This window comes from Peromyscus eremicus, chromosome 4 (assembly GCF_949786415.1).
Source record: "Peromyscus eremicus chromosome 4, PerEre_H2_v1, whole genome shotgun sequence".
NCBI classification, from domain to species: domain Eukaryota; kingdom Metazoa; phylum Chordata; class Mammalia; order Rodentia; family Cricetidae; genus Peromyscus; species Peromyscus eremicus.
The window spans coordinates 55,066,952-55,081,282 of NC_081419.1; the positions used below are offsets into that span (position 1 = coordinate 55,066,952).

The window sequence follows — 14,331 nt, forward strand, 5'->3', positions numbered from 1 at the left end:
TGGTTAAAGGAGCTTGGGTTTAAAAGAAAAAGTGTACCTTTGGCTGGTGGTGCCTCTTTTCTCTGGACAGGAGCAGGAACTTTTTCTTCAGGAATTTTCTTTGGCACTTTAAAGATATTAGGTGCCTTAGTTAGACAATGCTCAATAACACACATGAATACAAACATCAGAAACAAGTTATGTCATCAATGTGTCTAAGAAGTTGATCTGTGCTGTTGGACAAGTATTTTGTAGGTAATAGGGATACTTTCCCCAACACTCACTTGCACTATCTGTATCATTAGAAGCCAGCATATGCCCACTAAGAAACTTTACTATTTTTAAAACGGCAGATGTTACCAACACCGGGCCTAATTTTACTACTTTTAATTTTATGAAGAATTTTTCAAACTGATTATTATCCTAGATAATTTGGACCGTGACTTAGGCCTTAGGAACTGCTGGGCACTATTTTATTTGCTAAGAAATCTGTTGTAATCGTGGTAGTATGCCACAATTGCTGAAGATGTTATCTGGAACATTGACTGAACTAAGAAGCAATGAAAAAGAACAATTTTATAACCTCAAATTCCCAGGTTAAATTATGGTTAAAAAAAAAGGACATGGGGCTCTTTAAAGTTATTGTCCAAGTATCAGAATCGAGCTTTTTCTGTATAAAATAGTATATATAGTGAATAATATTATAAAGCATAATGAAAATTTTAGTTATATAATGGAATGAACTCTAGGAATAGAATGAGGGTAGGAAAGATGAATTATTATGTTTTTAAATATAGAGAGATTATGGTAAGGCATCAAAATTTCCAGCTATTTAAAGTTAGAGACTTCTAAAATAATTGACACAGCATACACCTGTGGATCCATTGCTTCCCATTTGGTATAGGAAATCTAAGGACATGATGAGTGACATTTTTACTTGCCATTAGTCAGTTTGCTATCGACAGTTGCTTTAAGGAAGAAGTGCAAGAAGATAAAGAGCTTTTTAGGAAGAAGATCACTGGGTTGGGGCAAGTTACAGAATTCCCCGGGGTTTGCTATACCTTTAGTGGGGGGCGCCTCTGCCTTCTTGGGGACAGGAGTGGGTGCTGCAGGCACTGCCTTCTGAGCCACTTCAGGCACTTAAAAGGTATTTATGGACATGGTGAAAATAAATCATGTGCAATGAACAAAAAAAAAAACCCATCCAATTATCAAAATATAAACAAAACAACACAAAACATTGATTTACTTTAGGAAGATATTAGCAACCCAAATGATAATACTACCCGTAGGGCAGGACTCTTAGAAACTCTTAGAAACACGACAGAAACTATGCAAAGATTTCAATGCCTTCAAGGATGATTTACGAATTATTCTCAAAAGTGAATGCTTTCACCACACAAATAGATTGTTCTCAAGCATTTGAACTGAAAGCCAAACTGAGGATTGTAATCTAGGAGGAAGGATTAAAGTGTAGTATCATAAACCATTTCCTCCACTCATAGTCAGACTGCCAGTGAAGGCTGAGAAGTTAGGGAAGGACAGGGCCACCACACTTCAGCTACTAGCACGATACAAGAAAAGTATAGGGGCTGACGGTTAGGTTTAGACAGCTCTAGGATTTGAAGCAGCAAGGGTTTGGAAGAGCCAACTCATGGAAGTGGCTGTACCTCTAGGGGACACCACCACCTCTTCCTCTTCCTCCTCTTCCTCCACCACTTCCTCTTCCTCTATGATAGGTTCCTCTGGGATCTCTTCAGGAGTGGGTTCTTCTGCTTCCTCATACACTTGAAACAGATTATTTTGTAAATGATTTTTTAAAAAATCCTTGAAATGTTAGATTGAAATTATACCATCTTAACAAATTATTCAGTCTTCTAAATGTTCACGAACACTCACTAATCTGGAAAAAAAATCTGCTGAATCTTTAAAATATGTTAGGCACTTTCTAATATCAGAACTGGAAGGGACCCTAGAGGATTTAGTTGGAATTATTGTTTTTAGTGAGGTGGAAAGATTTTAGAGTCAAGCAATTATTTAGGAATAGAAGCCAGGTTGTCTGTACTAGTTATGCAGGTTTATCTCAGATTGTTCTGGGAAAAGCTTATTTCATCACTACCACTGCAGGCCTTGGGTGAGACATTCCCTATAGTATTCACACACAAAAGATAAAACATTGACATTTCACAGAATTAGTGAGTGAGAGAAGAATAAAGAGGTTAGTGGGTTCGTTTCTACTTTTCAACGAAATATGTCACAAATCAACAGGCTAACCAGGCAAGAATGAGAATCAACCAGAATGAGCTGGCCTGCCCAGTTCCTTCTAGGCAAGCACCACTTCCTGACAGAGCTAGAAGGTCTATTTTTCTAGAGTGAAATGCACATTATCTCCTCCAAATATGAGAAAATGGTAAGACAAGGATGCTTAGAAATGGTGTTTTCTTAGGAAGTCATCTACCTTCAGCTGGAGGAACTTCCTCTTCTTTAGGGGGTATGATCCATCTTTCTTCCACCTTCTTAGGTACATCAGGGGCTTAAAAGACATTGACTGTTTTAGGCACTTAAAACTCAAGAGCTAAAGAAGAGACCTAAAGACCAAACTTCACATTCCCAACCCAAGAGAGTAAACGGCACAGCACACAGAGGTAGGCAAAACCCTGATGCATCACAGTTAAGAAGCGAATGAAGAGGCTCGTGACATCATGAGACTATCTTTTGTAGCTGGATTCTGTCCTTTTTTTTAAAAGGAAGAATTACAAGTACTTGGTCACTTCTGGCTCTTTAAAGATATATAACATCTGTCACTTTAATTTCCAGAAATAACATACAGAGGAGAAACAAGGCAAAAAATATACTCACACAAAGTGGAAAATGGACAGAACACCAACATGGGCACAACAGAGGTACAGTGACCAACGTCAGTGACAGACCAGAGAATGCAAACATGTATGCTGACACATCCTATGTGGATGACACTTCAGGACAACAATGGCACAGCCAGTATCATGTACCTTTGGCAGGAGGAGCCACTGCCTTCTTAAGGCTGGGGGGAGGCAACTTCTTTTCTGGTTCAGGTTTCTTAGGAACCACGGGAACTTTAAAGATATTTTGAAATTTCAGTTTCACAAACACAAGGACAATGTACACAACGATAACAGAAGTTACATTCACAAATACTGAACAAGACATTTTGACTTGATGGGTGAAAGGAAAGAAGATGTCTGATGTTCTTGGGAATGCAAGAACATTAGCGGTAATGTACCTTTGGTGGGAGGAGCCTCCTCTTTCTTGGGAACAACTACTTTCTTCTCTGGCACTTTCTTCTTGACCTCAGGCACTTTAAAGACATCATTTCGTGATAAGAATGTATTTTGAAGAGCAAGAAGTAAAGCAAGAAGTCTATATACACAGGAAGACCATCATGCAACATTCACTCAGAAGAGGGACAGAATGCAAGCCCCAGCCCAACAGGAGATGACTGGGATTTTCAGGGAGAGGGATTAGCAAATGGCTGGTTGTCTGAGGCCAGATGCTATCGTTTTATTTACTTAAATTTCGCTAAGAACTTAGTAAAAAATTATCTGAAAATATTATGTGATTATACAGCCTGGTAGAAACATTATACTTATTTAAAATTTTGCCATCATGGTTTTTCAGAAAATATTATTGTAATTTAAGGTATGAATATGCTTCCTAGGTATTGTACCATGATCTGATCTGTGAATTTAAATATTAATTCTTTCATTCGATGACATAATAATATACCTTGTCTTATTTTATCTTTACAATAATATTAGAATCCACTGGGATTTGTTAGTATCCCTGCTTTATGAAAGAGCCAACCAAGGCTCAGGCTGGCTAAAGCACTCTTTCAGAGGAGGACAGCAATGCACAGAGTCAAGGTTAAAATCAAAACTTGTCGTGCTCCTATCTATATATCTGTTTTGAAAGACATAAACTATTACTCAATGTTTTGACATAAATAGTCAGTGGTTTGACATAAACTGTTACTCAATGTTTTGATGAACACATCATTTTTTTTTTCTTTTTAGCCTGGTGTCACCAAGGCACTTATCACAAATGAGTGAAGGATCAAATTTATCAACATGAATTTATGTAATTTTAGGTAAAAATTTTCCTATAGATAATTTAAATGTTCAGAAAATCTATATGAAACATTATATGGTTTAATAAAATTATAGCAAGTGAAGCAGACATTTTGTAGTTGTATGATAATACTGCCTTTAACCTTTCATGTAAAAAAATACTATATGAAAAACATCTACTAGAAAGAAATGGCTATCAGTGTCCTGATCAGCTTTAGAAGTAAAATTTGGCTGTCTATTTTATAAGTGTATTTTTTTTTCTGAGACCTATCTGATAAAGCTATGGTAAGGGTTTTGTGTTCACTCTGGAGAGGGGCTGTACCTTTGGGAGGTGGTGGAGGCTCCACTTTTTTAGGAACAGGAACAGGGACTTTCTTCTCAGGTACAGTTTTCTTTGGCACTTAAAAACATTTCATTTAAAGACATTAAGAACCACATACAATATTGAATCTATAACAAAAGACATCTGAGGATAGGACCACAAACAAACATCAAATAGTATTAAGGCATGCAGACAGTTTACAATAGACAGACGTACAAGGCAGGTGGTGGTAGGTAAGATGAAGGTGTGTCTAGGATGTTTTCTAAGACTTTGATGACAACCCAGTAAAGTAGCAAAGATAACATTAGAAAAGAATAAAAACGGGGTTGGGGATTTAGCTCAGTGGTAGAGCGCTTGCCTAGCAAGCACAAGGCCCTGGGTTCGACCCTCAGCTCCAAAAAAAAAAAAAAAAGAAGAAGAAGAAGAAGAAGAAGAAAAGAATAAAAACATGGGAAGACAGAAGTCAACATAAAAAGTCTTGATTCCAAGAATTGCTCTACCTGGTGCAGGTCTTGGCACCTTAGGTTTAATTTCTGGAAGAGCTTCCTCTTCCTCAGGTAGAACTTCTTCTTCCTCAGGGAGAACTTCTTCTACCTCAGGTAGAACTTCCTCTTCCTCTGGTAGAATTTCCTCTTCCTCTGGTGGAACTTCCTCTTCCTCAGGTAGAACTTCCTCTTCCTCAGGAGGAATTTCCTCTTCAGGAGCAATGTCTTCTTCAAATGGAGATTCTTCTTCAGAAGGTAGAGCCACAGGAACTGAGACTGCTTCCCGTTTCTTTGGCACTTTAAAGATATTTATTCAATCATACAAATTCAATCATACAAATTATGTAAAATATTCACGATAACAAGACAACATGAAAAGCAAATATTCTTTGATCACAATCATCACCAACGTACAAGTGTCAAGCAAACACAGTTAGTGAGACTGTACAACACCCATTCCATTCCTTTTGTGCCCTGGTGCTGCCCAAGATGAATGTACCTTTGGGGGGTGGAGCTTCCATTTTTTTCAGAACAGGTGTTGGTTTCTTTTCTTCTGGGATGAGCTTCTTGGGCACCTCTGGCACTTTAAAGATATCATTTGTCTTTAAGAATGTGTCCTTTCACAGTGTTTTTTACCATAGACATGGTAAAGGCTCAACAATATGGAAGACATTTTATTTTTAGCAAGACACTTTCACAAACTGATAGCAAAAATGTAGTTAGTACAGGGACATTTTCTTATGAATGAACTCTAATGTGAAATCTCTCCCCATGTATATAAATGATGAAATAATACCTTTCGCAGGCACTGGCACCTTCTTCTCAGGCACTGGCACCTTCTTCTCAGGCACTGGCACCTTTTTCTCAGGCACTGGCACCTTCTTCTCAGGCACTGGCACCTTTTTCTCAGGCACTGGCACCTTCTTCTCAGGCACTGGCACCTTCTCAGGCACTGGCACCTTCTTCTCAGGCACTGGCACCTTCTCAGGCACTGGCACCTTCTTCTCAGGCACGGGCTTCTTGGGCACTTCTGGCACTTTAAAGAAATGATTTAGGGAAAGTTTTATACAATACAAAAACATTGAGCTCAAGTGTAGTATGGAAAGGATTAAGATAAGGCAATAAAATCACAGTGAAGAAATCCCAAGCAGCATTTTATTTTAAAAACAAAAGTCTGTTTTTGTAAAAAGATGCTATCAAAGTGGTGCTTAAATATCACCTAAAAACATATTATTAAGCCAGTTATGTGTTTTATTTTCATATAAATCTAAAATTGTTTGCCCCTGCAAGTTCATATACCTTTGGCTGGTGGCGCTTCCACCTTTTTGGGAACAGGTACTGGTGGTTTTTCCTCTGGTACAGGCTTCTTGGGCACTTCCGGAACTTAGAAGACAGTAAACAAGGTCAATGTCACATTTTTCCAATCACAGAGGATTCTAGTGATTTAGGGACAATTGAATTATCACAGATGTGTCAACCACTACACTTTCAGACAGAAACTAATACTAACCACAAAACAAGACATGTTAGACATGCAGGAGAGTTACGGTAAAAGCCACCAAATGAACACAGACCTTTGACAAGGACAGCACAAAAGGCTTGGTAATCAGTGTGGGCCATTTTAGCAGTGTGAATTTATTTTTCACCAAGAATTCCCTACTAAAGAAGGCGCAAGGGTTAAACAGAAGCATGCTTCCATGGCCACATTCAGAGATGACTATATGGCAGTGGCCTCTGTGACCCGCTGGGTGCTTCTCTTTCTGGTGTTCATGTTATTAACATTGCCATGGGGCAAGGATGACTATGGCTCCCCAAGTTACACCACACAGGTCAATGGCTGCAGTATGAGCTGTACCTTTGGTGGGTGGAGCCTTCTCCTTTTTAGGAACAGGCACAGGAACTTTTTCCTCTGGCTTCTTGGGAATCTCAGGCACTTTAAAGACATTGTTTACAGTTACGTTCTGACTATAAGGAGCAACATCCACATAAAGCACATGGAATGTTTTAGCAGCACACACAGAGATTGTGGTAGCAAGAAGAGAGGGAGCCATCTGAAGACAGATGAAGTCTTCTATGTGCATATTGTGTGAGCGGTGTATACCTTTTGCTGGTGGCACTTCCTTCTTTTTGGGAACAGGAACAGGTTTTTTCTCTTCTGGAACAGGTTTCTTGGGTACCTCAGGCACTTTAAAGATAGCAATAAGATTTGAAAACATTGTAGAAGATATAAAATGTGGAAAGCACACACAGGTATCAAATCAGCATCTAAAAAGGTCCTAGGCATCAGTGCCCAAACCCCCAGGATTGGACTAAGCCAGACTCCCAAACTCTGATTTGCTGCTTCCCTTCTATTACAGGAACCATCATCTACCTTTGACTGGTGCCACTGGAACTTCTTCCTCGGCTATGAGCTCTTCCTCTTCATGAAGGTACTCTTCCTCTTCACGGATGTATTCCTCTTCATGAACGTACTCCTCTTCGTGGATGTATTCTTCTTCATGAACATATTCCTCTTCATGGATGTACTCCTCCTCTTCCTCTACAATATATTCTTCTTCATGGGTTTCCACTTCCTCTTTGAAGGCAACAACCTCTTCTCGTTCTGGTTTTTTAGGCACTCCTGGCACTTTAAAGATTATTTATTTTTATTATCTTTAAGTTGGATATTTTCCAATTGCTCAATAAAATTAAGATATTTTCAGAGTCCAGACCCACTTATAGCAAAAGAAAGGATAGGTTTTATCTTTCCCACAGAATAACTTCATACACAGAACTGAATATGAATTCAACAGCAAAGAAGTTGAACAACACATTAGAACAAGCGATATGAGGTACCTCTAATAGCTGCCACCACTTCCTTTTTAGGGACAGGTACTTTTGCCTCTGGGACAACTTTCTTGGGCTTCATGGGCACTTGAAATATTAAGTATAAGGGAATTTTAGAGTCAGAAACAGGATGTTTAATGATTTCTAGCTTTCTTGTATTTTAAATAGAATAACATTGTAGCTCTCTCTAACAGAATATATAACTTTCTCTATGAGAAACTTTCTGGTTTTTTTATGGGAAGGATTCTGAATCTCACAGCAAAGTAAACCCATAGAATTACTCAAGCAAGTTTGCAGTAGCACAGCTGAATTGGAACTGATGTTGTTCTCATATGGTTCTGCTTACAGGAGACACCCTAAAAAGGCCGAATTTACTGCTGGGTTAACATGCTTCCTAAGAGTGTAAGGAAGTTACTTAACATAAAGAAAGAAAACCTAGATACTGAATTAGTTTTTTAAAAAGTTCTTCAAAATGATTTTAGAATAAATAGTTGCCAATTTTCAGTGAATAATAGCATATCATTATATCACTTTGACTGTAGTAGGAATATGCTAAATGGTCACTGTATTCAAATAAAAATATTCTGTTTGATGGTATCATAGTCATGGGGCAATAGAAATAAAAAGGCTGTAGAAATATTTTGAAATAATCTTCACGGTGACACTGGAGACAGGTAACACGAGACAGACAAAAGGCCACATCCTGGGAAGAGGTGGTTATACCTTTGGCAGCTGGTTCAGCCACCTGCTGCTTTTCACGTTTGGTAATTGAAATTTGTATTTTTTCTTCAACAACTTTCTTTGGTTCTTCAGGAGCTTTAAAGATAATGATTATGGAAGAATATTATAACGAATCTCATGAATATCATAGAATAAACAACAAAGCACAAAGACCTGGCGTATAAGAAATGGAACCAGACAATATACTTAGTAAAAGCAAAGAAGGACTGACAGTGTGGTGAGTCTAGGTCGACATGGTTACAGACGGAGGTGACAATATTGCTTGGGACAGTTATGGCTCCATCATGTACCTTTGGGTGGCAGAGGTTTGAGTTTCTTTTGAATAGGCAGAGGTGCTTTTTCTTCAGGAACAGCTTTCTTCAGCACTTTAAAAGACCAATGTAAGAGTTTTACAAATGCAAACTAGACTTTTGAGCATAAAAACAAAATGTTAAGAAATATGGTGCACACCACATAACAGCCCCTACCCCCACAATTTATACACATCCACTTCAACTCATATCCACAGTGGACAGACAGAGAAAACAAAAGATTTTGTAACCAATCATGTTCTCACTCTACCTTTTGGAGGTGGGGCCTTGGGTTTGGCAGGCACTGGTTCTTGGGCAGGTTTCGCTGGAATAGGCTTCTTGGGTTCTTTAAAAGCATATACAAAGTAGTTAGTGTTAGGCTGTAGGGCACATTTCAAAACCAATCCTTAAATGGAATTAATGAATTGAAAGAATTGCTCTTTTCTGTTCACAGTGCAAGCACCACCTCCAGAATAAGCATTAGAGGTCCAAGTAGAATAGGTTATAGGTGCCCTAAGGAAGCTAACATTCTCTTTCCTTAACTGGTGTTTAATGCCATCAATGTGGGTATGCAGAGTTATCTCAAAGAAACAAAGAAAAACCTGAAGTGAAAGTATATGGATTCATTCAAATTTCTAATCAGAATTTATTCATGTGTGTATATTATTTATTTTACAGTAAAGAAAGTGTCTAGAGTCAGAGCTATATGTGCACACACATTGTCTTCATCAGGTTAAAAAGGATGCTTTGTCTTTACTGGCAGTTAGTATCAGATTTTGAAGCTCAGAGCCCTGTGGGTCTGAAGCCTACCAGTAACCTTAAGATTTATAGAGCTATGTTCCCTTCCTGAAGTGATTTAAAATGTTGATTTACTAGGTGACACAAAGTTCTTTTACCTTGACTGTCATCCCATCCTAATGGGATCTATGCATACTTAACATGGCCTATAGTTCTTCCATACCTGGGACATATTCTTCCTGCTCTTTATACTCCTCATAATGTTCAAGCTCACGCTCTGCGTATTCTTCATACTGGTCATATTCTTCTGTGGGTTCATACTCCTCATATTCCTTATACTCCTCATAGTCTTCATAATCGTCATACTCTTCTCGGTGTTCTAAGACAGTTTCTTCTTCTCTGGTGTAAGACCATTTCTTCTCTTCTGTTACAGTTACTTCTGGAATAATATCGATATCAGGCAGTATTTTATTTGAGGCCCATTTAGTGATAATGTATTTTGAGTCCATTCCTTTATGACTGTCTCCCACACTGGCTATGGGTGACCTTGATTATCTTTTGATGGTAAAAGTATCAATAACATGTACACTGACTAATCATGATGTCAAATGTTCAAGTCTTTGACTTGAGTCATCAGTAAGCAAGGACAGGAGAGGGGACAAATTGGCAGCTAGCAGACAAAGAGACACACGGCTTCATGCTTTGTACGATTGAGTCAAAGTGCAATGTACCTTTAGTGGGTCGGGGTTCTCGCTTTGGAACTTCGACAGACACCTTTTCTTCTTTAACAGCTCTTTTTCTGACTTCAGTCACTTTAAAAGAGTAATTATTAAAAGTAAGTCCCAAGAGTCTGGAAATAATTGTGTTGTTAAGAGAACTTTTGCATGAAAAATCCAAGAACAAAACCTAACATGATGTGCCTATAAACTTTCACTGAAATTGCAAGAAAAAAAAAATCACTGGGCCTGAAAATCATCATTGTTCCAGACACCTGTGTCTACTTTCCCCAGGCCACTCAGTGCTTCAGGATGCTGAACGGTCAGCATCTTGGCTTTGTAAGAGCCTAAGAAAGGCTGCGACAGTGACTACGGAACTAGGGCAACCTTAAAGAAACTTGAATTCCACAAACACTGTCCTCACCTTCATTCTGTTCCCTGCCCCCAAGATTCCTCTGGGACAAAGCAGAATATTGAATCAAAGAAATAAAAAATTTCACCAATGGTTACCACATAAAACAGACATCTAGACAGATGAGTTTAATGTATGGAACAAACAGACACGTGATGACAACTACATTTTAATGTAAACTGTGCATGTTTGGGGGCAGGGTAGAGAAAGGATACTTTCTAGAACCCGAATGTTTAGTTTTGCAGTGATTTGGAATAGCTTACTTATTTCTCTTTCGATATCCATTTAAATCAGTTTCCCTAATGATGCCGGTTCTACGCCACTCATTTCAATACCTACAAGTTTATTTCTATCCCTTTGAAGAGTCATATACCTTTAGCTGGTGGCTCCACCTCTCTTCGGGGTTTGAGTTTGGGAAACTTTTCTTCAGGGACAACCTTCTTAGGTTCCTCTGGCACTTTAAAGACAGATGTCACTTTAAGGAATTGCTTACTTCATTCAGACCACAGAAAGGACGACCCAGACAGACCCAGACAGAAAAGACTTGATACTTCCTGAACTTCAGACATTCCACATTTTAAAGGAAGACAGTGACCACCCTTCCCTCTGTGTCCCATAATCAGTGTGCTTTTCAAGAGAGTTAAGACAAGGCATCATTGATGTATGGGAGGCAAGAATTCTACCACTGAACCACCAATGCATCCTTCACGCTGACATATGGAAAGGCTGATGTACCTCTCGCTCTTGGAGGCTCCTCTTTTTTAGTTACAGCCACAAGAACTTTTTCTTCCTGGGTAATTTTCATGTGCCTCTCTGTCACTTGGAAGATAATTTTAGGATTAGCATGCTGTAACACTTAGAGTAGAGTACATACATACACAATACATACATACATACATACATATATATATTCATACATACATATCTACTCACCAGAAAGTACTGTGATTTTAGAATAGAAGAATTTATAAGGCACACACAACTAAACATCACAACAAGTAAGTAATGCTCCACAAACCCATAACACACCACCATCACAGACAGACACTAACAATCTACATAGAAAAATTATGACCCAACGGATGGTAGCCAGAGGAAGAAAGAAAGATAACACTCTACGTGTTTATTTTTTCTTTTTGGGGATGTCATTTACCTTTGGTCGGTGGAGGTTCTTCTATCTCAATCACTTCTGCAGGAACTTTCCTTCCTGGAACTGGCTTTGGTTCTTCAGGAGCTTTGAAAACATCAGGCAATGGAGTAAACCATGGTGCAAAGAGCGCCAAACATATGCACACTTAATTTCTTCCCGATGTGATCAAGATTTGAACAATGCATCAATGTAACATGAAGATAGGGAGTGAGGTATTACTTATGGACAAAATGAGCCCCAATATACCTCTGGCTGGCGGCACCTTTTCTTTTTTAGGAGCTGGAGCAGGAACTTTCTTCTCAGGTACAATTTTCTTTGGTGGTTCAGGAACTTTTGAAAGATTGAAAACATCAGTTTGAATTCTATTAGGCAGTATCATTATGGGGGTGTGCATAACTCCATAAAGATCACACGTACACCAACATTAATGACGATACTAACAACGTGTTTGTAGACAAACTCTGACAAAACCTTAGTGATGTCATTATTATATATGTCAAGACAGACAGTGTTGCATATCTGTGAGAAAAACTGTACCTTTAGTGGGTGGAGGCTCTTCAATTTTAGCAGGAACTTTTGGTTTTGGTATAATTTTCTTTTCATGCTTCTCAGGCACTTGAAAAGATTATAAAATACACTTGTAGAAAATGTACAGTTTTTATGTACATAAATGTAATATGTAAGGGACCTTTTTATTAGTCATGCTATTTATTAATATTTCTAATATTGGTGGTAAATTAGGCCTAAGAGATCATGAAGGATGGAATAAACCAATACGGAGATAAAATTAAGAGTTGGTATACTTTTTGGCTGGTTCAAGTTCCACTTTCTTAGAGATAAAATTAAGAGTTGGTATACCTTTAGCTGGTTCAAGTTCCACTTTCTTAGAGATAAAGTGCAGCTTTTCTTCCACAATGTACTCTTCAGGCTCTTCCATCACTTTAAGGACATTAATTTCAAAGAAGAAAAATTGTAGATTTTTTTCATGTTTAATTTTAGCTGTAATTTTTCACTTCAAAAGAGTAATCCACATTGCCAGACTTTAGCATTTGCTGAGTCCCTGATTGTTTCCAATTAAAATACCCAAAGAATAGTTGAATCAGAGCATATGCCTTCATAAAGAGCATTGGCATCCCTAATTTAGTTCATATCATACAGACAATAAGGCTAAAATTCACATAAATAACAGGACATGAGCATGAAAAAAAATTCCAATGACTAAATCAACAGGAGCGCAAGGATTTGAAGCTAGGTCTCAAAAATAAATAAATAAATAAATAAATAAATAAATAAATAAATAAATAAATAAAAAATCTAACACTCTAGATTTGAAGACAAAAAGGCAGAAACATAGACAAATGTAAAAACAAGATAGTTCATGCCCCCACTCCCCAGTTTTGTGGGGGTAGCTATGGTAGAAGAGACAAGAGACTTCATGTGATGTTTGAGCCTGTGTGTGTAAAGTTTATTATAGAATAGAAAAGGCTAATTAAAAATACACGAGTTGCCTACAATGCGAAGAAGCCTAAGGGTCCACCCAGCTTTTCAGAATAATGCAGGCACAAGAATCATTGAGTGTCTTGCTCTCTATTACTCTGAGTTTGGAGCACTGAAGAAAGTTTATATGGCATATTGTATCAAGAATTAAAATTGTCAGCCGGGCGGTGGTGGCACACGCCTTTAATCCCAGCACTCGGGAGGCAGAGCCAGGCGGATCTTTGTGAGTTCGAGGCCAGCCTGGTCTCCAAAGCGAATTCCAGGAAAGGCTCAAAGCTACACAGAGAAACCCTGTCTCGAAAAACCAAAAAAAAAAAAAAAAAAAAAAAAAAAAAGAATTAAATTAAGATGAGAAAGTTCCATGTGTATGTTTTGTTGGACTTCCCAAACATTTCTAGGAAGGATGGAATCTTCAAACCCACCAGAGTCCTGACCATGCCTACTATTGTGGCCTATTCCAGGAAACACAACCCAATGGGTAGGATTGTTTGGGAGTCATGCCCACCCTACTGCATTCTAAGCCATCCTACTAAATTTGGAAACACTGGATTTTATGTGGCGTTTTCTTCCAAGTGGAGAAAAGTGGTATGAAAAATCGCCTTTTATTAGCCAGAGATGTGCTTGAGAACAACTAAGGAGCTGATAATCTACTTAACATTAGGGAGGGAGTCAAGTTAGTCACGAATGCACTCATTTTCTTTAAAATAGAACTACTGTTGTCCCTACTTGGGAACGTTCCTTTGGATATACACTGTTAGCTAGAGTGTGGGATTTTAGCAGGAAATCTAGCAGTGCTTTATTTCACCAAATGGGAATTACAACAAAATAAAGTTTATTGTTTCAATCATTAAAAGCATCAGGGAGTTGTTGGGACATCTTGACAAGTTTGCCTGATGACAGATATTACATGATTGTTTTTTCTATATGTGGATTTGAGGAAAAGCTCCTTCTATTCATTGTTTTGGACAAATATGTCTTTGGCTTCTGGAAGGTAATATATCATATATTTTCTTGTTTCTTTTTAAAGAGTAAATTAGGAAACAGACAGTCCATTTAATGGATCATCACT

At 38.2% G+C, this 14,331-nt stretch overlaps 1 protein-coding gene across 1 annotated transcript in view; it reads right to left on the minus strand.

Moving 5' to 3' along the window:
• Ttn (titin) overlaps positions 1-14,331 on the minus strand; it is a 272,282-nt gene that overhangs the window by 140,176 nt on the left and 117,775 nt on the right. Inside the window, 26 exon segments of the mRNA XM_059260758.1 lie at positions 38-106; positions 1,041-1,118; positions 1,650-1,766; positions 2,438-2,512; positions 3,242-3,316; positions 4,908-5,189; positions 5,392-5,475; positions 5,689-5,728; positions 5,885-5,928; positions 6,192-6,275; positions 6,748-6,825; positions 6,994-7,077; positions 7,264-7,528; positions 7,531-7,635; positions 7,744-7,805; positions 8,442-8,534; positions 8,750-8,824; positions 9,021-9,095; positions 9,711-9,926; positions 10,219-10,299; positions 10,989-11,072; positions 11,351-11,434; positions 11,769-11,849; positions 12,012-12,095; positions 12,303-12,380; positions 12,624-12,704. Coding sequence (XP_059116741.1) covers positions 38-106; positions 1,041-1,118; positions 1,650-1,766; positions 2,438-2,512; positions 3,242-3,316; positions 4,908-5,189; positions 5,392-5,475; positions 5,689-5,728; positions 5,885-5,928; positions 6,192-6,275; positions 6,748-6,825; positions 6,994-7,077; positions 7,264-7,528; positions 7,531-7,635; positions 7,744-7,805; positions 8,442-8,534; positions 8,750-8,824; positions 9,021-9,095; positions 9,711-9,926; positions 10,219-10,299; positions 10,989-11,072; positions 11,351-11,434; positions 11,769-11,849; positions 12,012-12,095; positions 12,303-12,380; positions 12,624-12,704 — 2,574 coding nt within the window.